The 26,177-nt window shown below is 42.3% G+C and overlaps 1 protein-coding gene across 3 annotated transcripts; it reads left to right on the top strand.

Moving 5' to 3' along the window:
* The first annotated feature begins 7,672 nt into the window (after positions 1 to 7,672).
* Positions 7,673 to 25,077, top strand: FAM221A (family with sequence similarity 221 member A). 3 transcript variants are annotated; one of them, XR_013814295.1, is made up of 8 exons: positions 7,673 to 7,794; positions 10,372 to 10,545; positions 13,509 to 13,699; positions 14,457 to 14,663; positions 17,552 to 17,656; positions 18,918 to 23,764; positions 23,944 to 24,081; positions 24,383 to 25,077. XR_013814295.1 is itself a non-coding variant. In XM_079786170.1 (7 exons), the coding sequence occupies exons 1-7, from the start codon at positions 7,730 to 7,732 to the stop codon at positions 22,352 to 22,354; spliced, it is 894 nt and encodes a 297-aa protein (XP_079642296.1). In that variant the 5' UTR covers positions 7,673 to 7,729; the 3' UTR covers positions 22,355 to 23,845. The 3 variants fall into 3 exon arrangements, 2 of the variants coding, with proteins under 2 accessions (XP_079642296.1, XP_079642295.1); XM_079786170.1 differs by lacking the exons at positions 23,944 to 24,081; positions 24,383 to 25,077 and having other exon boundaries at positions 18,918 to 19,000; positions 22,286 to 23,845; XM_079786169.1 differs by lacking the exons at positions 23,944 to 24,081; positions 24,383 to 25,077 and having other exon boundaries at positions 18,918 to 23,853.
* The last annotated feature ends 1,100 nt before the right edge of the window (positions 25,078 to 26,177 follow it).

The following is a 26,177-nucleotide window of genomic DNA, read 5'->3' as shown; positions in this document are numbered from 1 at the left end:
TGTACTTACAAAGTGTTATCATAAGTTTTGTTCTTTACTGGTGATTGTGCATTTAATAACTGCTTAATGATTAAAAGGAATCTTAGAAAATTTGGGTTTGTTCCACCAACTTGAGATAACTTTTTCAGAAGAGGGAAGTGGATGGCTGTCTTGTTTAGGATAGGAGAGACAGTGCAAGGGTCATAGGAACAGGTCTGAGGACTGTGATCGAAGGCAGTTTCCTAGGTTTCGTACCCACAAGTTGAAGTTTATTAAGTTTTTGTAAGTCATGCCTTAGTATTTATATCTCAGTTAATCTTCATTGGTTATTAGCACGTAAGACATCACTAAAGATACTAAAAACTTTCAAATTTATTTCAGAGTATCTTTGAGTTTACTTTAAAAAGCAATTTAAACATTTTACATAGTTGATGATGATAACTTGGGTCTCATTTGTCTTTCAAAAAACACCTAGGTAATTGGCTCGATTAAGTAGATTATAAAGGCTTAAGTCTGTCTCTCTTTTTTTTTAATCCTCACCAAAAGATATGTTTTTATTGATTTTAGAGAGAGAGGAAGGAATATAGAGGGAAACATTGATGTGAGAGAGAAACATCGACCAGCCGCCTCCTGTATGCACCCTTACCTAGGATTGAACCCGCAACTCAGGTATGGGCCCTGACCGGGAATCAAACCCATAATCTTTTGGTGTATGGGACCATGCTCCAACCAACTGAGCCACCTGGCCAGAGCTCAAGTCTGTCTTTTTAATGATAACCATATTCTTCCATATTTTGATTTAGAGAATCTGCCTCAGCTCATTTAATTATTTCTCTGAAACCTGAAGTGTTAACAGCTTACAGAGGAGCCTCTGACTTGCATCTTACGCTTAGATGCAAACCAAGTTCTTTTTTACACCACTTGGAGCTGCATAGCTTTCAGTGTAGTTACAGTGTCCCCCCCCCCCCTTTTTTTTTTTTTTTAGAGAAATGTTTATCTGAAAAGGGGACATGATATATTGAAAGAGACAAAAACAAAGGAGTTAATTGAAACTATTTTTTAATACTTGAAATCTCTTAATGATTCTTAACAACTTTTGGTTGGAGGAATGGTAGGGTTCATCTTTTGTGAGAGCTCAAGAGATAGGGAGAGAAGAGGAATAACTGAAAGTGAAAATTAGGATATACAGAAAAGCAAAATGTGGGGAAAAAATCCAAAATTTTTTTTACCCAGGGATAACTGCTGTTGACATTTTAGTATATAAATGTGGATCTGATTTCCCCTTCTGACACTCTTCATCAAGTTCTCATTGCTACTTAAAATCCAGCATTCTCACTGTGGCCTCAAAAGCCTAATTTGCTCCTGATTGTCTTGTAACCTTGTACCAACCTCCTCCTCCTTAATTCCTCTCCAGCCATGTTGACTTTTTCTTCCTAGGGCATACCAAACATGTTTTTGCATCAGCAGCTTCAAACCTCATATTTCTCCATTTGTAACTCTTATTCCCAGATAGCTTCATGGTTCCCTCCCTCACATTCAGATGCTCAAATGGTACTTCTTTTTAAAAATATATATATTTTATTGATTTTTTACAGAGAGGAAGGGAGAGGGATAGAGAGTTAGAAACATCGATGAGAGAGAAACATCAATCAGCTGCCTCCTGCATACCCTCTACTGGGGATGTGCCTGCAACCAATGTACATGCCCTTGACCGGAATCGAACCTGGGACCCTTGAGTCTGCAGGCCAACACACTATCCACTGAGCCAAACCGGCTAGGGCTCAAATGGTACTTCTTAAGGAAAGTTGTCTTGGACCACCTGCCTAAAATGGCATACCTCTAACATCCTTACCTCTAACATTCTTACCCTTTTTCCTTTTTTTTCACAGTTGTGGTATATATAACATTAAATTGTATATTAATTTTTTTTCCTGATGCTTCTTAGAATATGAGCTCCAGGAAGGCAAGAACTTCATTTCATTCACTGTAAAACCTGGGCATATACAACATGTCTGACACAGCATAGGTGCCTGATGAATATTCGTTAAAATGAGTTACTAAACCATTCTACACTTTCTGCTTTGTGCATCTATACCTTTATTTATATTTTTAAAATTTACACTATATGTTCTTTTTGTGCAACCTATCATGATCTTCTTTACATTACTTAAACGGTTATTCTGTTATTCTGGTTATGTCACAGTTGATAATCATCTTTCACTCGGTTAGGCATTTTGGTTGCAGATAAAAGATTTAGACCTAGGTGTGGAACAAGTCTAAGGCCTGTCCTCTTCCTCTTATGTTATGCTAGATGATCATCCTCAAACCTTGTTTAATGACATGAGCAGCAGGCCAGACGCATACTGCATAGTCGGAAAAAGACTGGGAACACATTGTACAGTGGCTCATCCATAATTGGATTAGAGAGCTGGGCGGGGATTGGTCAGTGGTCAGACTTGTGCTTAATCAGATCAAGTTTGTCAATGAATCAGTAATATTTGTGTACATTAAAATAAGGCAGTTAAGCCATAAAGATTTTTTAAAAAATTAAGAGTGTTTTAGATTTTACCAATACCAGCATCTCTTAAACATTTTTTTTCTGAGTGAGTTTAGGATCTCCAGTGAGGCCTTACTAGGTCAAGTGTAACTTCACATTGCTTCTAAGTGTTGATTAGCAGCATCATTCCTGTGAATAAACCATTATTTTTCATTTAACTTTCTTGGATGCTTACATCATCACCCATTTACACTATCTTTAGTATCTACCAATTTTTTTAGGCAAAGAAATAAACCATGATTGTGAGGAGTCTTTTTAGGTTGGTGGTAGTGGGCGGGGAGGTGCTATGGTAGATAGGATATCAGGGCTTGAGGAAATGAAACATTTTGAACCACCAGTGCTTAGGAATTTACACATAACATTAGGTTATGCTTAATTTTGATATAAATGTGTTTTGTTTGCTTGCTTGCTTGTCATCTTCATGAATTTGAAACGGAGGGGGAAAGTACCTTTACTCTTTTCTTCACATTTGAACTGGGAGTCTGAAAGCCTTGACTGATGGCTGGAGCCGGAGGGCACAGCTCCGCCAGGTAAGGAAGGCCTCTGGCCCTGCCTCCTGGAGCAGGGCTATGTCTTGCATATTAAATTAAAACTTTTCAAAACAGGAAAGTGTTCCAGGAGGGAGGATTTAGAGCAGGAAGGGTTTGGAGAATTTGTTTTTAATAATGTCTCCCATGTCATGGGATTGTTATAATAACAATTATTGAGCATCTACTCAGGCTCTGTCCTGTGCCGTGCTCTTCGTTATCTCATTTAATCTTCAAGACTTTGTGAGGTAGGTTCGGTTAGTGAGGGAGTGTGGTACAGAGAAGCTGGAAACGGGGGCTACCGTCACACCTTAGAGACTGCAGAGCAGAGATTCACACCCAGAAGGGTCTGTCTCGAGTCCTTGCTCTTGACTGCCAGGTCTTACTAGCAGCTCTGCTGATCTTGGCATGAGTAAATGCAAGCGTTCCCTTTACTCCCATCATCTAGTCCCTGGGACCTAGCAGCTCCTCTGATCCAAGAGAGAAATGCTTCTCTGCCCACTCCTCACTTTGTCCTCAAGGGGTCAGCAATGTGCAGAGTCTGCAAAGACGTCACACTTGATGCATTGGGCTCTCAGGCATTGGTGGTAGCCCCCTCACTCAGGCTGATGGCCAAGGATGGCTGGGGTTGGGGGTGATGGGACACGAATCAATTCCTGGGGAGTTAGTTGGAAGCACCAGGGTATGGTATTTGGGAGCTTGTGGCTGAACCTGCCACATAGTGTCTCTCACATTTGATATAAAGGGAAGGTAGGGACAAACGCGTGCATATTCTGCAGGGTGAACAGAGTCTTCTCAGTCTACCCTCAAGGCCATTTTCCGCACCCACCAAGGGATTCAGGGCACTTTCAGCTCACCTCCGGCAGTTCTCTGGTGCTAAGATTTTATTTGCCAGGTTTAGGTGAGGGACTTTCTGGGACGAAAATATTTCATTTTCCACTTCCTAGAGCAGTGATGGGCAACCTTTTGAGCTTGGTGTGTCAAACTTCGCCAAAAAACTGAGCATAACTCGGGTAGTGTGTCACTTTGAGGAAAAAACATTATTTCACAAATGTTCCATCCTCAGGAGCAGCAAATGTTTCATCCTCGGCATGCGGCCGCCTCAGCGGCCGCGTGTCATCAGAAATGGCTACCCGTGTCAGTGCTGACACGCGTGTCATAGGTTCGCCATCACTGCCCTAGAGGCTAGACAAAATGGTATGCAAGACCACACTCTTGGTCTATTGTTTTGCTCCTTTTAACCTCTTTATGTTTTACAAATGGATCATTCGATGATTTTTTTTTTTTTTTTTAAAGAAGCCTGCCATTGTCTTAATAGTGACTTCGCTGTGTCTAAGATTATCTCTCTGGGTTTTCTAAAATGCTAACTGGCAGAGCCTTTAACAACTTCAAGCTATTTTCCCAGAGCTTGGCTGTTGACTTGCGAGCATTTTAAATTGCAGAAGCTCTGGATCCACCTTTCTGCTTCATCTGGGATGGTTCATGCACTGGTCCTCAGCCTGGATTGACCTCCCGTGGGGAGGGGAGGTGAAAAGTGAACGGAAATCCTCTTTGTGTTTAGCATTGTCCATTATTACTGGCCCATATAATAAAGGGGCAGCTATTTCTTTGGTCTACCTCTGAACCTGGTTATTAAAAAAGGTAAAGAACGCAAACAGGGCTTACTGGGAACTAAGAACATTTAGCCACAAATGCCCTTCTCTTAGCTTCCAGGCAAAGGCACACCGAGAGGAGGAAAGCAGGCAGAAGTTGCAAGGGGTGGGAGTGTTTGATATATTAATGTAGTTTGTTCTTCTTTCTCCTCAAACAGGTTTCTGTCATTTTTTGCCTTTGAAAATAAATGGCTCCCTGGCCAGTGTTGCTAACTGGTTAGAGAGCGTTGTTCTCTCTCTCTTCTCCCCCTCCCTCCCCCCAAAGGGTCACAGGTTCAATTCTGGGTCAAGGGCATGTACCTGGATTGCCGGTTCTATCCCTAGCCCTGGTCAAGGCATATGTGCAAGGTAACCAATCAATGTTTCTCTCTCACATTGATGTATCTCTCTCTCTCTCTCTTTCTCTCTCTCACCTTCCTCCCTCCCTTCCTCCCACTCTCTAAAAATCAATGGGGGAGAGGGGAATAAGTGGTATTTGGTATTAAACTCTCCCAAAGAAAGTGGTATGAGTAGTGAGAGTTTTAAGTAAAAAATACTTTCTGCCTCTCAACATGATTTAATTCTGTTTATCTTCTTTCCTAAATATCATTTGTTAAAAACAAGATTGGGTTTAAATACAGTGAAGAGTGCCCACAGTTACTAACAGAAGAAAGCTGAATGCCCATGGTTACTAACAAGAAAAAGCCCTTCCTCTGATGAAAACAAGTGACTTTTCTGACACAGCCTCAGCTGAGGGGCTGGGAGATGGCAGAAGTGGCTGCTCTGCCCTCTGTTTCTAGAAAGATTACCTTTTCCTGGGGCTGAAGGAAGCCAAGGCCAATTCCGAAAGGGGGAAGTTTTCCTTGTTGTTGATTAGTATTCAGGTGACTTTACCAGTGAAAGGATGAGCTTGGTCCTTGCTTTTACCATCAGGAAGATTTAAGCTGTACCTTCCACTACCTTCTTCTTCCCATATCCTGGTGCCCAGGTGAAGACAATTGGTTTCATCACAAACCAGAAGGCCAGATGTAAAGTAGTATTATCCTTTGCCTCTGCAAAACCAAAATAGCTGGTGGTTCTTGCTGGTGATTAGGCATGAGTGCGGGCCAGGCAGAAAGTGTCCTAACTCTGTCACAGCAGGGGCCCTTTGCCATCTTAGAATGTCCTGTTGGAATTCCAAACAGATGAAGCTGAGCCCAGAGCTGGTCACAGTATAAAACAATCCTGTTTTCTATTGCCAGGCTTTGCCCAACCTCTTTTATACCATATACAATAGTACTCCCTTATTATGATTTGCCTTCCACAGTTAGTTATCCAGTCAACTTCGGGCCTTAAATATTAAATGGAAAATTCCAGAAATAAGCAATTTAATAAACAATTCATAACTTTAAATTGCATGCTGTTCTGAGTATGATGAAATCTCTCGCTGTCTGTTCCATCTCTTTGTCCAGGGGTCTGTGCTGAACTCCCTGTCCGCCCCTTAGTCACTTAGTGGTCATCTAGGTTATCAGATTGGTATCAGTGCATGTGTATATTAAGGAGTACACTTTTTGTGCCATTTCACATTCTCACTGGTAACAGAGTTTTGATGGGATGTCTCCATGTTCCCTCATGTTTAGGACAAGTAACAAGCAATGAAGGGTCTTAATACTTCACTCCTTTGAAACAGCCACCCCATTGTGCTCATGGAACATTCTGAGGACCTGGGTAAATTTAACTATAGAAAGGGTATGAGATGAAATTAAGGAGCTATTTTTATTTTGTTGGAGTAATAATACCGTTTTATTTAGATAGAAGAATGTCCTTATTTATTATTTTAGAGTATTTTGGCTTTAAATGTCATAATGTGTGATACTTTGAAACAGCTCAACCACAATAATAAACATAGATTGCTAAACCAAGGACACTAAAAAGGAAGAGGGCATCTACACCATTTGTCTGCATGAGAGTTTGCCTTTGGGACCTGAATTATTCAGGAGAGTAACTTTAAAATATTGTAGTTCAAGGAATTATTTTTCTTGTTTGCCGATACTCTCTCCCAGGTAATTTATAGAGAGAGGTCAAGCTGGTCTTCAGGGAGCATCAGAGTTTAATGACTCTTGAGCAGTGATGGATTTCCTACCCCCTTTTCAGGTTATTAACCCAAATTATGGCCAAATTACCAATCACATGGTTATTCAACTTTAAAAAGGACTTTGTGTTGAATATTTCTAAAGGTTTTTAAAAAAAGTTTAAATTGTTTTTACTTTTTCCCCTGCTTAAACCCGCAATTCACTTTCTTCAAATATGTAGGTTTACACCCAAACTGGAAGGAGACACCAAGGACTACCGGTATTGCTTTTACATCACTGTTTTTCTTTAAAAAACTTTTTTTAAAAATTGATTTCAGAGAGGAAGGGAGAGGTAGAGAGCTAGAAACATCAATGATGAGAGAGAATCATGGATGGGCTGCCTCCTGCACGCCCCCTACTGGGCATGGAGCTTGCAATCTGGGCATGTGCTCTGACCTCAACCACCTGGTACAAAGGTCAATGCTCAACCATTGAGCCACACTGGCCAGGTTCCATCACTGTTTTTTTAAATTCCCGTTTGGTAAACAGGGCTGGCGATTATGGGCAGGCAGGCCATATCCAGACCCTTCCCAACACTGGAAAAGCGCTGTACAAAGAAATAAGCAATGCTCTGTGCGTCCATTATATGCAAGGAATTGCACTCGCTTGTCCACGTCACTTTATACGAAGACCTGCCAGACTGGGGAAAGGGATCGGCCAGGTGTGCGGAGGGCGGTGAGCAGCATCCCCGGTAGGGCGGGGCTGCGCTCGCAGACGGCGGGTTTCTCGCGTCCGCGTGGGCCGCCAGGTGGGAGCGCGCGCCCTGCGGCGTCACCGCGGTCGTCAGGGCGGACCAATCAGGAGGCGGCCGGGCGGGGGCGCGGCCGGGCGGGGCGGGGCCGGCCCTGGCTGCTCCGCGGTCCTCTCGCGCGCGCAGCTGGGTTGGAGCGCGCGGCGTCCGCGCCTCTCGCTTCCCCGCGGGCCATGGAGCGGCTGACGATGCCGCCGGGCGGCGCGGCGGCCGTGGACGACTACGTGGAGTACCGGAGGTGAGGCGGGCCTCCGCGGGGCGCTCGCCCGCCTGGGCGCGGAGTCCGTTCCCGGGCGGGCGGTTGGGGAGGCTTCCACTGATGTCGAGTTGCGTCTTCCTGTAATGAAATATCGCAATGACACTGTACTAAGAAGCCTCTTCCGAGGCTATGGACCAGGTCCCCGCTTCGACCCTTCCCAGAGGGGTGACGAACGCTAGATTTACGCAAAGGTCCAGCCCCCCCCCCCAAGGGCATGGAAGAATTACGCATTGAGTCCTCGGGGCCGGTGAAGAGGAACAGACATTAAGTTTGCCTGTTGGTGTAGCAGACGGGTGAGCCGTGAACTTGCAAACGTGCTCCCAGTCCCGAGGTGCTGGTTTTGGGAGGACACCGGCTGGTGGTGGAGTTTCGGGGGTTCTGGAGGTAGTCTCCCCACCCCCCGCCCCCCAAACTGGAAACGCAGCCGCCCCTGGGGCCCGCACCAAGTCTGGTGCCCCTGCGGCGCCGGGTGCTTTTTTCCGTCTCCCAAGGCAGGTTCGTGACAGTTGGGAAACGCGGCGAGCGGGCATTTCACGGGCAGGAGGATGCGGGGTGGGAGGGTGGCGGGAAGGTGTGTGCATAAACGGGAAGCGACGGAATCACAGCCCCGTCCGCGAAACCTGAGCGAGAGGGGCCGCGCCGCGTGAAGGTGGCCGCCCCAAATCACCCAGGAGGGTTCGGGCCCACGGGCGTCCTAGCTGACCGCTCTCCCTCCGACTGGCTCGTGGTGTAGGGTTGGGTAACGCCTAGAAATGCCTGGTAATTCTGAGCCAGAAAAATGAGGGCGAGGAACGTGATTGATGATGGGCCAGGCCTCCTTCTGGGTTCGGGTGGGTCCAGGTCATGCCCGGAGTCCTATGCCCAGAACAGCTCCCACCCAGCACCCCTCCCCCCTCCTCCCCACCCCCCAGCAGAGCCGGCTCCTTAGCCGCCTAGTCTCCAGGGCTTTTCACTGGGACCAAGTTGCTGGGCCCCGTTGTTGACTGATAACGTAGGTAGTTAGATGTTTAGATATGCAGATTGTGGGCCCCCGTTGTAGTCCCTTGCTTGGTCTAGAATACGTTAGGGCCTGGTGGAAAATTATTTTTTTGCAAACATAAACGACCTGGAACAACCCCCTTTGAAAGTTAGAGCCTGCAGCTATTCGAAGTGTAGCAACCGTGGACCAGCCGAGTAGGAATCCCCTGGGAGCTTGTGGGAAATGCAGACTCTCAGGGCCACTCCGGACCATGAATCTGCATCTGCACTTGACTGAGTCCCGCGAGGATTGTGTAATGCCATAAAGCGTGAGCTGCACTGGGTTAGAACTTAGATATAAATGATCTCTTTGCTCAGAGAACTGAATTGATCTTTAAGTTCTTTTCAGTACCTGTTGGTATACTTCTTGGCAGCTATAATAAAGTGAAACGGCTCAACAGTGATCTCAGAATAAAATGTCCCTTTGTCTTTTTTTACGATGGTGTATCTAAATTATTTGAGGAAGAAGGTTGTGATGGTTCCATAGCTTCTGAACTGGTTTTATTTATCTTCCTCAAGCTAAAGGCTTGAACATATGGAAAAAGGTATGGATTGTAGAACAAATTATGTAGCATTCTGCAAACAACACTTTTCATGACGTTTAAGAGGGGCATGTAGTCAAGGGGAAATTCCTTCAGTTTTGAGGAAATACTTTTAATTGCTTTTCCTCTGGAGAGGCCAAATCTCAATTCCTTAAGAAATTAAGAAATATCGGTGACTTAATTTCTCCCATACAATTTTGAGATCTCCTGGAATTGAACAATCATGCACCTGGTTTTGAGCTTATGCAGGCCCAAGGGTGTTTGTGGTCTCACACTGAACTCCTGGCCAGGGTTTGGGATCAGGGGTGGACATTAGTCATGTTGTCTTCTTCACTGATTTTTTTTGTGTACTTTTCTTTTTTGCGGGGCGGGGGGGGGGGGGGGGGGACAGGATGTTAGCATTTTTAGTTGTTTAGGCTCCAGCTTTTAATGACAAGAATGAGCATGTTTGCTTCAGAATCAAAGGAGAAATTGAGATGAATATATGGCAGTTCTCCGGCGGTAAGCTGCCGTAAGGAAAGTCAGATGTCATGAATTCATTGACTTTCTTATTTAGAATCCTGTTTTATATGGGAAGCAAAAGCTTTATTACCATTGTGTGTAATTTTGCGATTGACATAAACCTAAAGTAAAAAACCAGTGCCGTGTCATTCTTTCCTTTGACTGTACAAGTATAGTCTAATTAGTTAATTATTATTTTTTGTTAAGCCTCTCCTGAGGATATTTTTTTATATAGGTTTTTAGAGAGAGTAGAAGAGAGGGGGAGAGACAGAGACAGAGAGAAACATCGATGTGAGGGAGACACTCACCCCAGGGATGGGGCCTGCAACCCAGGTACGCACCCTTGACTGTTGTCAGAACCTGGACCCTTCAGTTCCAGGGTGAACCCTCTAACCACTGGGCAAAACCGGTCAGGGCTAGTTTAATTTTAGAGTATAGTATTTTTAACCTGGGAGATAAATAATCAAGGCTTAAGAGAAGTATTTTGTTGTTGTAGAATTGTGGGTGAGGACGATGGAGGGAAACTTTTTACTCCTGAAGAGTATGAAGAATACAAAAGGAGAGTTTTACCTATGCGCTTGCAGAATAGATTGTTCGTGAGCTGGCGATCCCCAACTGGAATGGATTGTAAACTTGTGGGCCCAGAGACACTGTGTTTTTGTACACACAGGTAAGATATTTTATTGCTAAGTTCTCTGGTGATTAGAAAAATATAAAACTGTAGCAGAGCGTATCTTCCTTCCGTAAGTAACATTACATGTGATAATGGAGAGACATTTAAATAGGCCTTTGTGTTATACACTAGGAATTATCTAAAATTCTTTTAAATGTAATTTAAAAATTCTGTTATTTCCTATTAGAACTCAGTACAGTCCATGACCTTAAGTATCTCTTCTCTTGCCTTTGGTAAAAACGGTCCTGATGCCCCCGTGGCTTGTCAGGGGCCTCTCCCTGAGGCTGGGAGCACCGCTGCCGCTTCCGCCTCCGGACAAGGTGGTTGAGGACCGGTCCTCAGACGGCACAACTGCTGGAGTCGACCCACGTCGACCAGGTTCCCAATCTGCACAGAGAAGCATTTCTCCTCCCATTTCCTCATCTCACTCTGTACTTTAAGAAGCACGTTTTGTCCCTCCCTTTCTTCAAACAAACAAAAATACTGAGCTCTCAGCTTTTTATTACGCTTGGTCCGTTTGTTTCCAAGCAACGCACACGGAGCAAAGGAAATACCTGAGGCCCCACGCCTTGAGGCGTGTTGCCTGTACCTGAGGTTTGCATTTGGCTGTGTTTGTCGTGTTCTACTTTACATTTCACTGCTGTCCCAGGTCACAGTTGGGAAGCTCAAAAGGACAAAGCTGCTTCACGGAAACAAATCACTGAACCCGTGATGCGTTTTTAGGTAACAGCTCTAACTTTCTGTTCCCAAGCAGCCGTGGAAGGAGGACCGCCCTGCTCTGACAGCGCCTGGGCCTCTGTCAGGAGACGCTCTGTGTAGTTGCTATTTACAGACTCGCAGTTTGCCAGAGGTTGTTAGGCAGTTGCTAGGATGAGTAATGTTGTATATAGATTGATTTGAAATTTAGTTAGCAACTCCAACTGAAAATACTGTGGAGGAAAGAAAATGTGAGTTACATTGATATCTTTCAGAATGGATAAATTTGTGTTAGTTTCAATTTTTATTCTTATACAGATTTAGTGCCTATCTCTTATCTATACAGCATGACATTAACCTTCAAAATGGACCCAACTCAACTTTAAAAAAATATACATATTTTTATTGATTTCAGAGAGACAGAGAGAGAGAGAAAGAGAAACATCAATGATGAGAGAGAATTGTTGGTTGGCTGCCTCCTACACAGCCCCTACTGGGGATGGATCCCACAACCCAGGCATGTGCCCCGTCCGGGAATCAAACCATGACCTCCTGGTACATAGGTTGACACTCATCCACTGAGCCACGCTGGCAGGGCACCCAACTCAACTTTGATGGAAAAGTTCTTAAGTACCAGAACTCAGGTCTCTGTCTACATATGCCCCTCCCCCCCATAATAAAAGTGAAACATGTTTATTAAGGAAAATGTAGAGGGTTATATAGAAAAGTAGAAAGAAGACATCACCCAAGCCAGCTGCTGTTAATATATTTTATTATATTCATATAATTTATTTACATAGTTTATTTAGTTAATTATGTGTGAGTATAAATATTGAACCAGTTTTTGATGACTGAATCACAGAAATATGTTTTCACATTATGTGGTAATCACAAGCAGGATTTTTAATACCTGCTGGATGTTTGAGCTGGTTCACTGTGTGTTCCCCAGGGGCGTGAGTGTCTAGGGCGTACCAGGTGGAAGGGTAAGTTAGGGGAAGGACAGACTCTAATTCTGGCTCTTTCCCTTGCTTCAACCAATTCTGCTTTCATCTATTTTATATATTATGGTCTGTGAAAGATTTTATTTGAAGGAAGGGTTTCACTAGTAAAAAGTTTGATAACTATTGTTTTGTAATTTACTTAATCATGCCTTTGTTATTAGTGGTGTGTGTGTGTGTGGGTGTGTGTGTATGGATGGTTATGTATGTATGGGTGTATACATATATATTTGCTATTGTAAGTACTGTTGCTAATACGATATTTATACATACACTCAATACATGGAATTATTTTCTTAGGGTATATTTTAAAAAATGAACTCTCTGGGTTAAAGGATGGAGCTATTTAAGTTAAAGGATGTATCTATTTAAGTTTCTTAAAACATTAAATGGGATTGGTTCTTTTTTTGTTTGTTTTTAATCCTCACCCAAGGATATTTTTCCATTGATTTTTAGAGAGAGTGGAAGAGCGAGGGAAAGACAGAGAGAAACATCGATGTGAGAGAAACACATCGATTGGTTGCTTCCTGCACTGCACTCTGACCAGGGCCCAGGCCAGGGAGGAGCCTGCAACCGAGGTACATGCATTGACCAGAATTGAACCCGGGACTTTTTGGTCTGCGGGCCAACGCTCTGTCCACTGAGCCAAACCGGCTAGGACGGACTGTTTCTTTTGTAACACTCTTGGCAGCATTGTAAATTATGTATAGTTTAAAAAAAGCTTTGGCTCTCTTTGCTAAGTGAAAAATGGTATCTTGTTCTTTTAACTTCTATTACCTAGATTAATATGGAGAATAATAAATTTAATATCATTTTACTGAATACCACCTTATGAGAAGGAAGGGAGTAGTCTAAGAAAATTACATAGTATTTTAACCTATAAAAATAAATTCAAGTAATGCGTTTTAATAAAAAGGATTTTTATAAAGAATTTATTTGTAAGAGTATGGGTGGCCTCCCATACTCTTAGGTTGTGCTTTCATTTAAAAAAACCTGTAGTGGTATGTACTTTAAGGGAATCATATCATATTTCTTGTATATTGCTGTGATTACTAAAAATAAAAATCTAAGAATGAAGTTTTCTCTGATCAAAGTAATATAGCTGCCAGAAATACTGCAAGTAGGGGAGTTTATTTTCACCTTACCAACAAGAACGATGAAACAAAAATAAAATGAAAAAGAATCATTTTGCATTGAACAGAATAGAAATAGTGATTTCTGACATTACCTGCACTGTGTTTTTACACCCCCCCCCCGCCTTTTTAGGTACAAACAGCATAAAACTGACTTTGAAGCGGTCCCACAGCAGCGCCCCATTAGTCTGCCTTGCCGAGTGACCGGCTGCCCGTGCAGGGCTTACCTGTATGTGCCTTTGAATGGCACGCAGCCCATTCGCTGCAGGTGCAAACACTTTGCTGATCAGCACAGCGCCACGCCTGGCTTTATGTGCAGTGCCTGTGAGTGACGTTATTATAACTTCACCAACCGAATGCTTTTATTTCTTTATTGAATATTTAATGTGTCTTTGTGCCAGTTTTATTGTCACTATGAAACAACTAAACAATTTTGATGGGTAGCTACTCTAAAATTTTATTTTATTTTATTTTATTTTATTTTAAAATTGCCTCCCACACACACCCTGACTGAGGATCGAACCCGGAACCTGGGTATGTGTCCTGATCGGGAATCGGACCCAGAACCTTTTTGGTGTATGGGACGATGCTCAGCTATCTGAGCCATCTGTCCAAGGCCTTCTTCCCCTTTCATTGTTTTACAGTATTCTGTTGCATCCTTTCTTTGTCTATGTGTTGGCCTTCCAATATGGCTTTCGTGGGGAGTTGACCCATAGAGAGGCCTTCACATTATCTCTTCACCTGGACCTGGCCACTGGTGTCCCCACCACACCTGCTTTTAACTCAGTATTTGAGGAAAGGGCCTGCATTCCTGGCTCTCCAGCATTCAGCCCAGTTTATTTTAGTCCTCATTGTCTTTTCCAATTTTTCCCCCTCCTAGTATCATTACTGCTTTAGAATCTTTCAGAAGTAAGAGCAGTGGCTGGGAGGGAGTTCAAGGTCTGGAGATAGCAGTTATCAGGGTTAGAGGACAGCACACGAGGAATCCAGATTCAGGTGATTAGGCCAAGCTGAGCATTTTTGGAGCAGGCAGCTCGGTCCCTACATCTAAGAACTTACCTCCCTTTACACCTTGATTCAGGTTCCAAGTGTTCAGGATTCCGTAGTTGCTTCACTTGTGCTTGTGGTCAGCCTGCGTATGCCCATGACACAGTAGTGGAAACTAAGCAAGAGAGGCTGGCTCAAGGAAAACCAGTGGGACGGGATGTTCCTTATGCAGCCATGGGAGGATTAACCGGCTTCAGCTCACTAGCAGAAGGCTACATGCGGTTAGATGACAGCGGAATTGGTAAGTGATGAGCTTGTCATGTTGTTTTTATGTGTGTGGACAATAGTGAAACCTTATGTTTGTTTAGCACTTTATATTCTTCATGTTTTTTTCCCCCCAGAAAACATTCTCTTATTTTTATTTTTTATAAAAGATTTAATTGCCACTACACAATAGATGGTTATTACAGAAAATTTAGAAATCACAAGAGAAAAGATCATTCTTTTCCCCAATATTTGTACCCAAATCCCAACCCATAACAACATTGTTTGTAATAGCTGAATAATAAATTATATTTCCTTTATTTGATATGATACAGTTTACCTATTATTTTATTGTATGCAATTTTTACCATTATAGTCATCTCATTTTGGAAACATACTAGTAGGCTTATGTCTGTGTGTGTGAATATGTACATGCATGTATATGCATGTAATCACATCTATAATGCATGCTCACAGGCATGTATGTGTATGTACAGAACCTGCAACCTTTTGGTATATGGGATGATGCTCCAACTGAGCCACACCAGTTAGGGCTAATTGTTATTCTTCATAGTGTGTTTTGGTATTTGTTATGGTAAATTCCTCCCGTTTGTTTCTTTATTTTTTCAAGATTGCCCTGATACATTTGTGCTTCTCTTCTAACTAGTTTTACAAGTAGCTTGTTAAATTCCATAAATAAATCCTTTTTCAGTATTTATGGGTACCTGATTCTATTAGGTACATGCAATGATTACAGAATACACAATTACCACCGGCAAAAAATAATCAATTATAATGATGTTGATGATGACCAGGGGTTGTTCCAACCTCTGTACATCTGTTACCTCATTTAATTCTCACAACTCTGAGTTAGTTGCTATTATTCCCATTTTACAGATGAGGAAACTCAGCACAGGAGTAAAACGCCTTGTTCTGAGTTATTCAGCTAGTAAGTGGTAGGGTTGGGCACCTTAGTCTGCCTCTTTATTGTCTTATTTCAAAAGCAAATGTTTTATGCTGCTTTTGTTACTAGTCATTACTGTACTTAATCTTGGACTTTTAAATAAGTGTTCAGCTAATTTTGCAAGTAATGGTATTTTTGCCTCTTCCTTCCAATATTTATGAGTCTTCTTACTCTGACTAACCAAAATGTCTGGAACTTTTAGAACAATACTAAGTAGTATTGGTAGTGGCTCATATCTTTTTTCTAGTATTTTATCATTTAAACATTTTTATAATATAAAGAAAGAAACACTGCCCCTTTTGGCCCTTGAGGGAAGGGGAGGGGAAGAAAGGTGAGCGTGAGGAGAGGAAACATAAAATATTTTTGTCTGGACTTCAGATATAGGGGATCCTGGGTAAAGGGATGTCTGCTTGGTTAGCCACGTGGAGTCCTGGGCAGAGATGACCCCTTGCTGGAATTTGGTTCCTCAGTGTAGCGGAGGGAGTCCAGAATTCCCAGCTCGTAACAGCTGTGAGGCCGGGGCCTGCCACGGTCTCTGTCATAGCAAGGGGCAAGGGTGACCTCAGAGCGGAGCCAGAGGTGGGTCCCCTGAGCTCTGGGGGATTCAATTGAGGAAGTGGCAGGCATCGAGGGGCCTGCACTTCTAGTGAGAGTAAGAGTGAAGCTACCAAGCTGAGAGACCGAATTGCCACTTCGGTCAGCCTCGCCGTTGGAGGTCTGTAGTGCATGGAGCAACCAGAGGCAGGCACGAGGGCCTGGCTGGACCTGAGCACCCCTCCTCTGCTCCCACCAGCCACGGGACAGAGGAGTGCGGAAGGAGGGGCGGGAGTCTGAAAGACCGAGCACTGCCCCACACTGCTTCGTTAGAAGTAAGGACTAACTTAAAACCAAATAGGACTGAAGTGTATTTTCTTTCCCTCTACCCGCAGGATGGAGATGGGTGTGGGGGAGGTGAGGTTTGTGAAGAAGATAGAGCACTTATGCATACATTTTCTCTGCACTTCCTCAAAAGTCAATTATTTAGCAGTTGGTCTTTGTAGGTTGTGGTTTTGGGTTGTGACGTTTCCTCATTTCATTGAAGAAGGTTTATTTTTTAAATACTCTTTGTAGTTTTTTTTGGAGTGAGTGATAGAGTAAAAACATACTTATTCTTCCCTCTTAAACTAGAGTTTCTTTATTGCAAATCTTGCTTTTGATCGTGTTTTATAACTATGTTAACATTTTGCACTCTTCGCTGACATTCAATCACATTTGTGCATATATATATTTTTTTCTGTGAAAAAGGTCTCTGAGAAATTAAAAAAACACTTTCACCCTTCTACCCTTACTTTATATGGATGGTAAAAATCTAAAACAAAAATTTCCTTTTTATAGAATGGATTTAACCCTTTGCACTCGCTTGCTTTTTTCTCGATTCCTTTATTCTACTCGGGATTTAATTTTTTAAATACCCCAGATTTTACAAAGCGCGGCAGTAGAATAAAAAACTGGAGTTTATTTTCATACAAACTTATTTATTTGGATTTTTTAATATTTCAAATTATTGATACATTCAATACAATTCGACATACAAGCTGCTACCGATGCTAACTGTGTCGAGTCACACTCGACATCCGAGTGCAAAAGGTTAAAAAATATATATTTTTATTGATTTCAGAGAGGAAGGGAGAGGGAGAGAGATAGAAACATCAATGATGAGGGAGAATCATTGATCAGCTGCCTCCTGCACGCCCCACACTGGGGATTGGGCCTGCATCCTGGGCATGTGCCCTGACCGGGAATCGAACCGTGACCTTCTGATTCATAGGTTGCCCACTCAACCACTGAGCCACGCTGGCCGGGCCAGAATGGATTTTTCTAATGATTCTGATAGGTTCTAATTTATTTCACATTTGAAATAACTTCTTTGTATCATAACAAATAGAGATTTATTTTTCATTTTTCATGTACTTTGTTATCAGGTGCACCTTCGCCTGAATTTTTAGACTCTCCAGGTACGGCCGTGGACCACCCATTTCTAAAGGCATTTCAAGCATCAGCTACTTCCCCAGAAACACTAACAGATGGTAATGAAATTAAATTGAGAAATATATTTGGATGTAGAAAATAAGAATGCAGATTGAGTCATTGATAAGCTCTCTTTGTCCCCAGTATCCACAATTTGATTATCATTTTGTTTTATAATGGCCAGGCAGTGAGAAAAAGCAAGAAAATTGATAAATCTGAGAATTATGAGGATTCTGATAATACAATAATTTAAAGTTTTAAAACCTTATTGCTTTGCTGTCTGAGTAAGAGAGCCCTCTAGTGGACTAATTGCCTTGATCCTTTAGGTCAGTGGTCGGCAAACTCTTTAGTCAACAGAGCCAAATATCAACAGTACAACGATTGAAATTTCTTTTGAGAGCCAAATTTTTTAAACTTAAATTTTTTCTAACGCCACTTCTTCAAAATAGACTCGCCCAGGCCGTGGTATTTTGTGGAAGAGCCACACTCAAGGGGCCAAAGAGCCGCATGTGGCTCACGAGCCGCAGTTTGCCGACCACTGCTTTAGGTTGACAGAGTGTGGTTATACTCTGTGGTGATTATTGGGAATTACATGATTTTTGTGTTGCTGGTTGAGGGTACATTCATGTGTTTTTGTTTTTAAAAAATATATTTTATTGATTTTTTACAGAAAGGAAGGGAGAGGAATAGAGAGTTAGAAACATTGATGAGAGGAGCATCGATCAGCTGCCTCCTGCACACGCCCCACTGGGGATGTGCCTGCAACCACGGTACATGCCCTTGACCAGAATCGAACCTGGGACCCTTCAGTCCGCAGGCCGGTGCTCTACCCACCGAGCCAAACTGGCTAGGGCCATTCATGTGTTTTAAAAATGAGAACAGGTGTTCAGATTGATACTCTATTTTGGATGTGAAGGGATCCAACCAAGACATTCACCGGAAACGAAGGTGAACGTTTCCATGGAACTGGGCTCTTGGTGTACCTATAAAGAAAACCAGATTTTTCCTTCAGAGGCAATTAAAGGTTTCTTTCAGCACATACACTGGTGCTCTTATATGAAAAAGCTATATTGTTCTATTTAATATGAACCAGTTGAATATTTGCCGAACGTTTGTCAGTGAAAGTTACTTTTGTGTTATGATGCTCTGCTTTCTAAAAAAGAATTAAGTAGGAGGAGCAATTCTCCATTTAGGCCATTTCTGGTTTGAAAAATAAAAAAATCATCATCAGGTAGGAGGAAAGTTTTCTTTCTGTTTTTATTTCAGGAAAATTTATAATTATGGAAATGTATTACTTAGAATTGTTTATTTTCTTCTTAGTAGGTACAAGTAGTCAAGTTTCTTCCTTAAGGAGACCGGAGGAGGATGACATGGCTTTCTTTGAAAGACGATACCAGGAAAGGGTAAGTCTGTGGAGAAATCTGCTTACGTTAAGCAGTTACTTGTACCAGAGACACCATAGGACAATTAAATATTGATTGTGGATTGTCCTGAAAGATAATTTATGAAGTCTTTACTTATAGGTGGTGTTAGGCCATGGGGCTTATCTAGAACAATTCAGAGAGAAACAGGACTGATGAGTAATATGATAATACACTGGTTAATTTATGGAGCTCATTAAGATTGACTAAATATACAAAAAAAAATGTCAGTAATAACCATCAACCATCAACAGATTTGTAAATGATGTGTGTCTTGAATTCATAATATGTGGTGGTGGTTCTTCTTAGCGACTTCTAGGTATATCCATAGTGAAGTTAAAATTATTCAATAGCCTTTAAGAAACAGAACACGAATCATACATGCATTTTAGCATTTTCTAGGGCTCAGCAACTACAGTATTAAAGTGTTCCTAGATTTCAGTAATGATAGTGTTCATCAGTTCTCCACCACCCTGTAAACTCCTTAGGGCTAAGTGTAGTCTTTTATTCATCAGAACTAAGTACAGCGCCTTGTACATAATATGTTTTCAATAAACATTTATGGAAAAAAATAAATGTCATTGATATTCCTTTCATATATGTCATCTGATTACACATTTGATGTGTTTCATGCAGTGTTCATATTTGAGAGTTTTTGTTTTTGTTTATAGATGGATGAAAGGATGTCGGCTTAATGAGGTTTGGGGGGTGTTATGCAGCCATATGGCACATTCCTCAAAGTGCTTTCTTTAGGATTATTTTATAGTTGCCTTGTGGGCATTTTTAATTTCTCCAACTAGGTAGTAAGTGCCATGAAAGAAGAGACACTCTTGTCACTTTTTGTCCTATCTTCCACAACTCTTAGACAAGAAGATGAAGAAAAAGAAGACTATTATATAAATTACCTTCCAAGAGAAGAGGAAGTGAGTAGGGGACAGAGATAAGCTTGGTTTTCCTGCTGAAGAATTTTGAAGTAGCGGGGAGAGTCCTCGTATGATTTAAGGCAGAGCTAGAAAATGGAAGTTTCCACAGTGGTGGGAATGTTCTGTATCTGTGTTGTAGCCGTGACTCTGTAAGTCTAAATTAAATAAATTAAAATGTACTTCCTCGGTCACACTAGCCACATTTCTAGCCACATGGGGCTCGTGGCTACCTTCCTGGACAGGTCTAAGGGAAAGCTCTGGTTTAAGGGAAAAAGGGGGCAGTAGGAACCCAGGAGCAAGATGACATGATCAGAGTGAGAAAGGAAAAGGTGATTTTTGCGACATCATTAAGGGTAAATTTTTAATCAAGCCAAGCTCTATTCTTGGAACACACACGTTAACGGCTGAATTTTAGTTTTCCCTCGTAGGCTTATGAGGCACAGGGTTCCAGAACTTCTCCCTTCCCTCCTTCAGAAGTCCAGGTAGTGTGGGCTGCCTGAAAACATGCCAGTGGGATTTGCTTGTGGGAAGATAATGGAGGGGAGTTCTTATCTGAATGTTTTGGAGGATATACCTGGCCCACCCAGGCTGCTTATTATACCGAGACCTAGAATTTATGGATTTGTGAGATGTAGTTTATAATTCTCTGCCTTGTGTGATTTATGGATTTATGAGATACAGCTTATAAACTCTCCAGCCTCTGTGATTAATAGAGTATAAAAACTGAGAAGCTCAGACTTAAACTGCTTCTGAGCTGACATGTGCTGTACACATTGTTAGTACTCCTCTGTTATTCCAAAAAACCAAGACATGCACCATTGAGGGAAAAGGGGGGATTAGGAAACGGAAGCTGATGGGTTCAGAGCACTTACAGAGTAATGTTGTGCTTGTACAGACCTACCTGGGAGGGAGCTATTGTGGGTTTGGTTTTCCAGCCTCCACAATAAATTGAGCATCGCAATGAAGTGAGTAGTAGTCTTTTTGCTGGCGGAGGTCTTGCCTTCATTTTTAAAAAAATAAAAAGCACATCTGTGAAGTGCAGTAAAGATAAGCACAATAAAACGAGGTGTGCCTGTATTTCAATGAGCAAACCCTTCCTTGACTTTTGTGTTTTTAGCATCTTTCCTAATTTTTAATGTTGCTATAAATCTAACACTTGGTCCTAAATGAGAGAGGAAAGGAGACTAGTATTTGTTGAGTGCTTATTAAGTATGTCGATCTTTATATATACGATCTTATTTACACCTTTAGAACAACCCTGAGATGGACCTATTACTATGACCCTTATTTTCACCAATGAGAAAACTATTAGTTAAATAACTTGCCTCATATAGTTAATAAACGACAGAGGTGCGGTTTGAGTACTCTTCCCTCTGACTCCAAAGCCTATACTCTTTGCCTTGGAATAGGGTGTTCCTTTGGGGCCCTTCAGATGACCTGCTGACTGACAGTGTGCAAGAGTGATATGAGTGCCTGGTCTCTGAATGAGGTGCCCAACCAACTGAAACAGGAGCGAGAAGGAAAAACGGGGAAGAGACAGATGAGATTCATTCAATTTTATTATTAGGAAGTTATTATTTATAATTTGATGAGATTGGGAAGACTGGTTTCCTGACATTATATTCCTGTCACCTTAGAGGGTGGGAGGCCCTGCCTGCAGCTGCCATGCCCCAATGTTCTCAGCCTTCTCTGCCCGGAGTAAGGCAGTGGTGCTGCCTCTGGGAATGGGTGTGTGTGAGTGGCAGTAAGAGGCAGGTGGGTTTTGGGTTCTCTGTTGTTGTTGTTGTTTTGTCCCCTCTGGAAAGTGTTATATGTTTCTAAAAGGTGGGAAGGCTGCTGCTTAGGGTATGCAAGCTTCTTTGCTGCAGTTTCCGTGGAGAAGGACAGCCTTTAGGAAGGGAACTGTGCAAATGTAGAAACGAGAACGATAGGAAACTACCCTTAAAGCAGCCCACATTCCAGAAATAGCCCGGCTGGCTTAGGTGTGTTCTGTAAGTGAATGTCTTTAGGCTGATGGAAGGTTAGGTATTTCAGCTTTTAGAAAATAATATGGAATGGCCTTTAAAATGATATTTATTCATTTTCTCCAAAGAAGTACTCATTATACATTCTTTTTATTAAAATGCTTCTGTAAAGTTGAATTCAAACCGTATTTTTTAAATGCAATTAGGTCCCTTCCACTCTCAGATTTTGGCATTAGTATTCAGTAGCTTAATAACTGCTACGTAACTGTGTGATGTGGCTGTGGTAAGTAAAACATGAATCCAAGTGAGGTATGTGCAACCTTTTCTTTCTTTAGAATGTTTTACAAATTATTCTATCAACAAATATTTTACATTTACAGATAAAAATGGAAAAGGCTGCTAAGCATAAAGGAAAAGCACCAGTGCCATCAAAAACAAAACCTTCATGAAGATTATTGGGGAAATTAAAACCATCATCCAAATATATCTATTTTTGTGTGTTTATTTAAATGTGATATAGTTCATTGTCTCTTAAATTGTTTACTTCTGTTAGTATATAAAATGCCTTTTTGGATGTTTTCTTAATTTAAATAAGTGAAATACCTTATATTACTTGTATCAAATTTTATGATTTACTATTTTGTCTATACTTTTTTTTTATCTCTCCTAACAAATGAGGCTATTTTCCTATTAGTCAAAAGAACAGTAAATATCTTTAGTCTATCATAATTTAACTTTTTCAGACTATGTATCTAAAAATTAAAGTTGGCCTTGGCTGGTGTGGCTCAGTTGGTTGAGTGTCATCCTGTGGACCGAAACGTCACCGGCCCCATTCCCAGTCAGGGCACAGGCCCGGGCTGCAGTTCGATCCCTGGTCTGGGTATGCACAGGAGGCAGCTGATCAATGTTTCTCGCTCACGTTGTTGTGATTGAGGTTTTTGAACAAATATATAGGGCCACTGTTTCAAAATAGTAAGTTAAAATGATCAATTTTTTGTTTTTTAAACTTTGTAATGTTGATTTATGTTTTTAATAAAAAGCTATTTCAAAATTATATAATCATTTTCTAGCAGTATCTCCTGATTTTTAGGTTGTTTTGTTAACTATGCCTTGCATGTAACTGTATTGACACCTCTTGTGTCCACTTCAAAATCTCTGAGCCCTGCCTCCTCCTCCAGTCCTGCTGTGAAACACTTCCAAGCAGGCGTCTGTATTGGGACCGTGTCAAGACTCTCCAGGGATCCTTTGACACCGTGGCTTGGGATACGCACTGGAACCCTTTGCAACATACATGTGTAAAAGATATGGGGGAGTTAATGACGTTGGGACCACCCTTGACTAACCCCCAGGGGGAAGCCGATAGATAAACACTCCCTCGTCTGTCTGTCTGCTGGGAAGGCAGTCCTGGGATGCCTTTCATAAGCTTCCCCAGTCACCCCAAATAGTGGCCAACTTCATAATGTATCCTTATTTGAGCTTTCTCTCCCCCCCTTCCCACTCCCGGTTCCTTCCCTTTGGTTCTGTGGAGGGGAGGCTGTTCCATGATGTGACCGCTGCAGACCCACAGATGGACCTGGGCCAGAACAGAGAGCGCTTCCCGTAAACCCTCTCAGAGACTGTCTGATCATAATCGGTACTTTCCTTCTGACGTAAACCAGAGCCTCCTGTGTCCCCTGTTGTGCTGGTTCCTGGAACAGGCCACTGCCCTGACCTGGCAAGTATGTACGGCATTTTCCTCGCACCCGGGACTGATGACATACCAGTACCCCCATCCATCTCGCCCTTTTCTGTATAATCCTTTGGTGCCTGGAGAAGGATATCCACTTCCTTTTGCAGCCGCCCACACCAAGACATGCCTGGTATGTAAGTTTCCCTGAATAAACTGTTAATTGCCAGACTCCAGTGGCCTGCCTCTTTCTTTGGTCTTTCCCTGCCCTCCTTTCAGGCTTGGGGCTTTTTCTTGGGAATATGTGTACAAACAGGTTCTCTAAGATCACTTTCCAAATAAATTACCTGTATGTATTAACATTTGTCTTAGGCTTTGCGTTTGGTTGGGGCAGTGGTGTTAAACCAGGCTAAGAGGGGTACCAGGAACACACTTAACAAGACTTCAGGATGGGGTTCTGTGACCAGATCCTTCACTGGACAGATGACAATGAAGACCCCACAGGTGTGGGTAAGTGGGACACTGATAACGCCTGGCAGGAAGCGTCACAGTTACTGCACTGGATTTGGGTGAAGTGCGGGTGGAAGGTAACATGTTAGGCCACACAGTAGCTGTGGCATTACAGTGGAATAGGACTGGTGGAAATGATAAAGATGGAGATGTTTGTGAGCTATTGCTCACAGCTTTAGAAACCTTGAACAAGGAAAAGGACATAGGTTCACGTTAGCCGCTTACCTCAAGGCATGCATGCCATCAATGCCAGAGCGCCTCGATGGCACCCTTTACGGAAAGTCTGTCTCATCTCCTGCAGATGCAGACAATCTGCGCTGACAAGTGGCCCACAGTTAGTAGTAAAGTGCCAAGGCTGCAAAGGAAGCGACGCACAGCCGCGATCATCCCCTCCAACCAAGGCCGCATGCTGACAGGATAACACTGCCACACGGAATCACAGGTGTGCCGTGCCAGCACAGCCAAGGGTTCAGTGAACCTCAGTGAGGGCTGGCGAAGGATGAAGACAAGACAGACAAAGAGAATAAGCTGGGTCTGGTGGATCTCCTGTGCGTGACTTAAGACCACAGAACAGATCCAGAAGGCAAGCTGAGCCTTTATTTTATAGTCAGAGGTAAACAAGGTAATTTACAATGTTCTTGTGAGTTTCACTTGTTTTGGCAGCACTTGCTGCCCTTCCCACAGCCCATTAGCTACCCAGGAAAGATCTAGGGAGCAGTCACAAGATCAAGCTTAATTATGCTAAGAGGGCTGTGCCCTCTAAGCTGGGACTTGTTTGCGGCTTTGCCAGCAGGTCAGTCTGAGGCTTAACCCTAGAACCGCTCCCTACACACAGGATGGGGACATTGTATTTGTGAGCCTGATCTTGAACCCTTGGGTTTTCTTGAACTTCTGAATTGGCAGAAGCAGCTTCCCTGCTTTTGCTAGAGGAGAGCAGCCCGTGCTTGCCTGGAGATCCTGCAGAGACTTGAAGGCACTTGCATTGTAAGGTGACACTTGTCTTCCTCCATAGCCACCCCTGCCACCGCTCATTGACCTCAAACTGAAAACTAGGATCAGGTCTCAGCATACCCTAGTGGGGGACATTCAGTCCTTTCTATAGGACGGGTAGGGAATGTCCAGCTCCCAGGCCGTATAATACCCGAAGAATCATTTGCTCTGGCCGTGCCAAGGCATTAGGGGTGAGTTAATTAAATGTTTGACCAACCCTAGCCGGTTTGGCTCGGTGGATAGAGCATCAGCCTGCGGACTGAAGGTCCCAGGTTCAATTCCGGTCAAGGGTATGTACCTTGGTTGCGGGCGCAGAAGGAGGTGTGCAGGAGGCAGCTGATCAATGTTTCTCTCTCATTGATGTTTCTAATACTCTATCCCTCTCTCCTTCTCTCTGTAAAAAAAAAAAAATAAATAAAAAAAAATATATATATATACACACACACGTGTGTGTGTGTGTGTGTGTGTGTGTGTGTGTCTGACCAAATGTAGCAGGTTAATTTTTAAGTTGATAATTTTGTATGGCCCACAAATGATGTGATAAATATCCAAATGGCCCTTGGCAGAAAGAAAAAAAAGGTTCCTCACGCCTGCTTTAGGATTGGTTACAATCTGAATGAATTGCAGGTTCTGGTTAAAATGTATTGGCAGGAAATATGTAATCATTCAATGGAATAGCACTTAGCAATGAATAGCAACAAACTATTCATACAGATGACAAAATAGATGACTCTCAAGAAAATTATGCCGAATGAAAGAAACCAGATAAAATGTATGTATTGTATGATTTCATTAGCATAGAATTATAGAAAATGCAAACTAATGTATGGTGACAGAAAGCAGAATCTGCCACTTGGGGTAGGTAGGAGAGCCAAATAGGAGAGGGAACATTTTTGGGGTAAATGCAATGATTATCATCTTGATTACGAGGATGATTTCAACAGTGTGTATGTTAGGTTTAATCAAATTGTGCATTTTCAATACCTGCAGCTTATTGTTAATTATACCTCAATCAAGGAATTAAATTAATGGACATAATTTTATTTTTCAAATAGGTTTTTAATTTCCTAATGGAAATAATTTTAACTGTTGTGCAAGGTTTGCCA

This window comes from Cnephaeus nilssonii, assembly GCF_951640355.1.
Source record: "Cnephaeus nilssonii genome assembly, chromosome: 12".
Taxonomy (NCBI): Eukaryota; Metazoa; Chordata; class Mammalia; order Chiroptera; family Vespertilionidae; genus Cnephaeus; species Cnephaeus nilssonii.
The sequence above is the reverse complement of the archived record's forward strand: the minus strand, read 5'-3'. Positions and strand labels throughout refer to the sequence as shown.

What these genes read in the sequence shown, in the direction of transcription:
- FAM221A (XM_079786169.1), top strand. Translation starts at nt 7,730, where the DNA reads ATGGAGCGGCTGACGATGCCGCCGGGCGGCGCGGCGGCCGTGGACGAC. An exon ending in GACTACGTGGAGTACCGGAG is followed by an intron (nt 7,795 to 10,371) that starts GTGAGGCGGGCC and finishes TTGTTGTTGTAG; the next exon opens with AATTGTGGGTGAGGACGATG. An exon ending in CTGTGTTTTTGTACACACAG is followed by an intron (nt 10,546 to 13,508) that starts GTAAGATATTTT and finishes CCGCCTTTTTAG; the next exon opens with GTACAAACAGCATAAAACTG.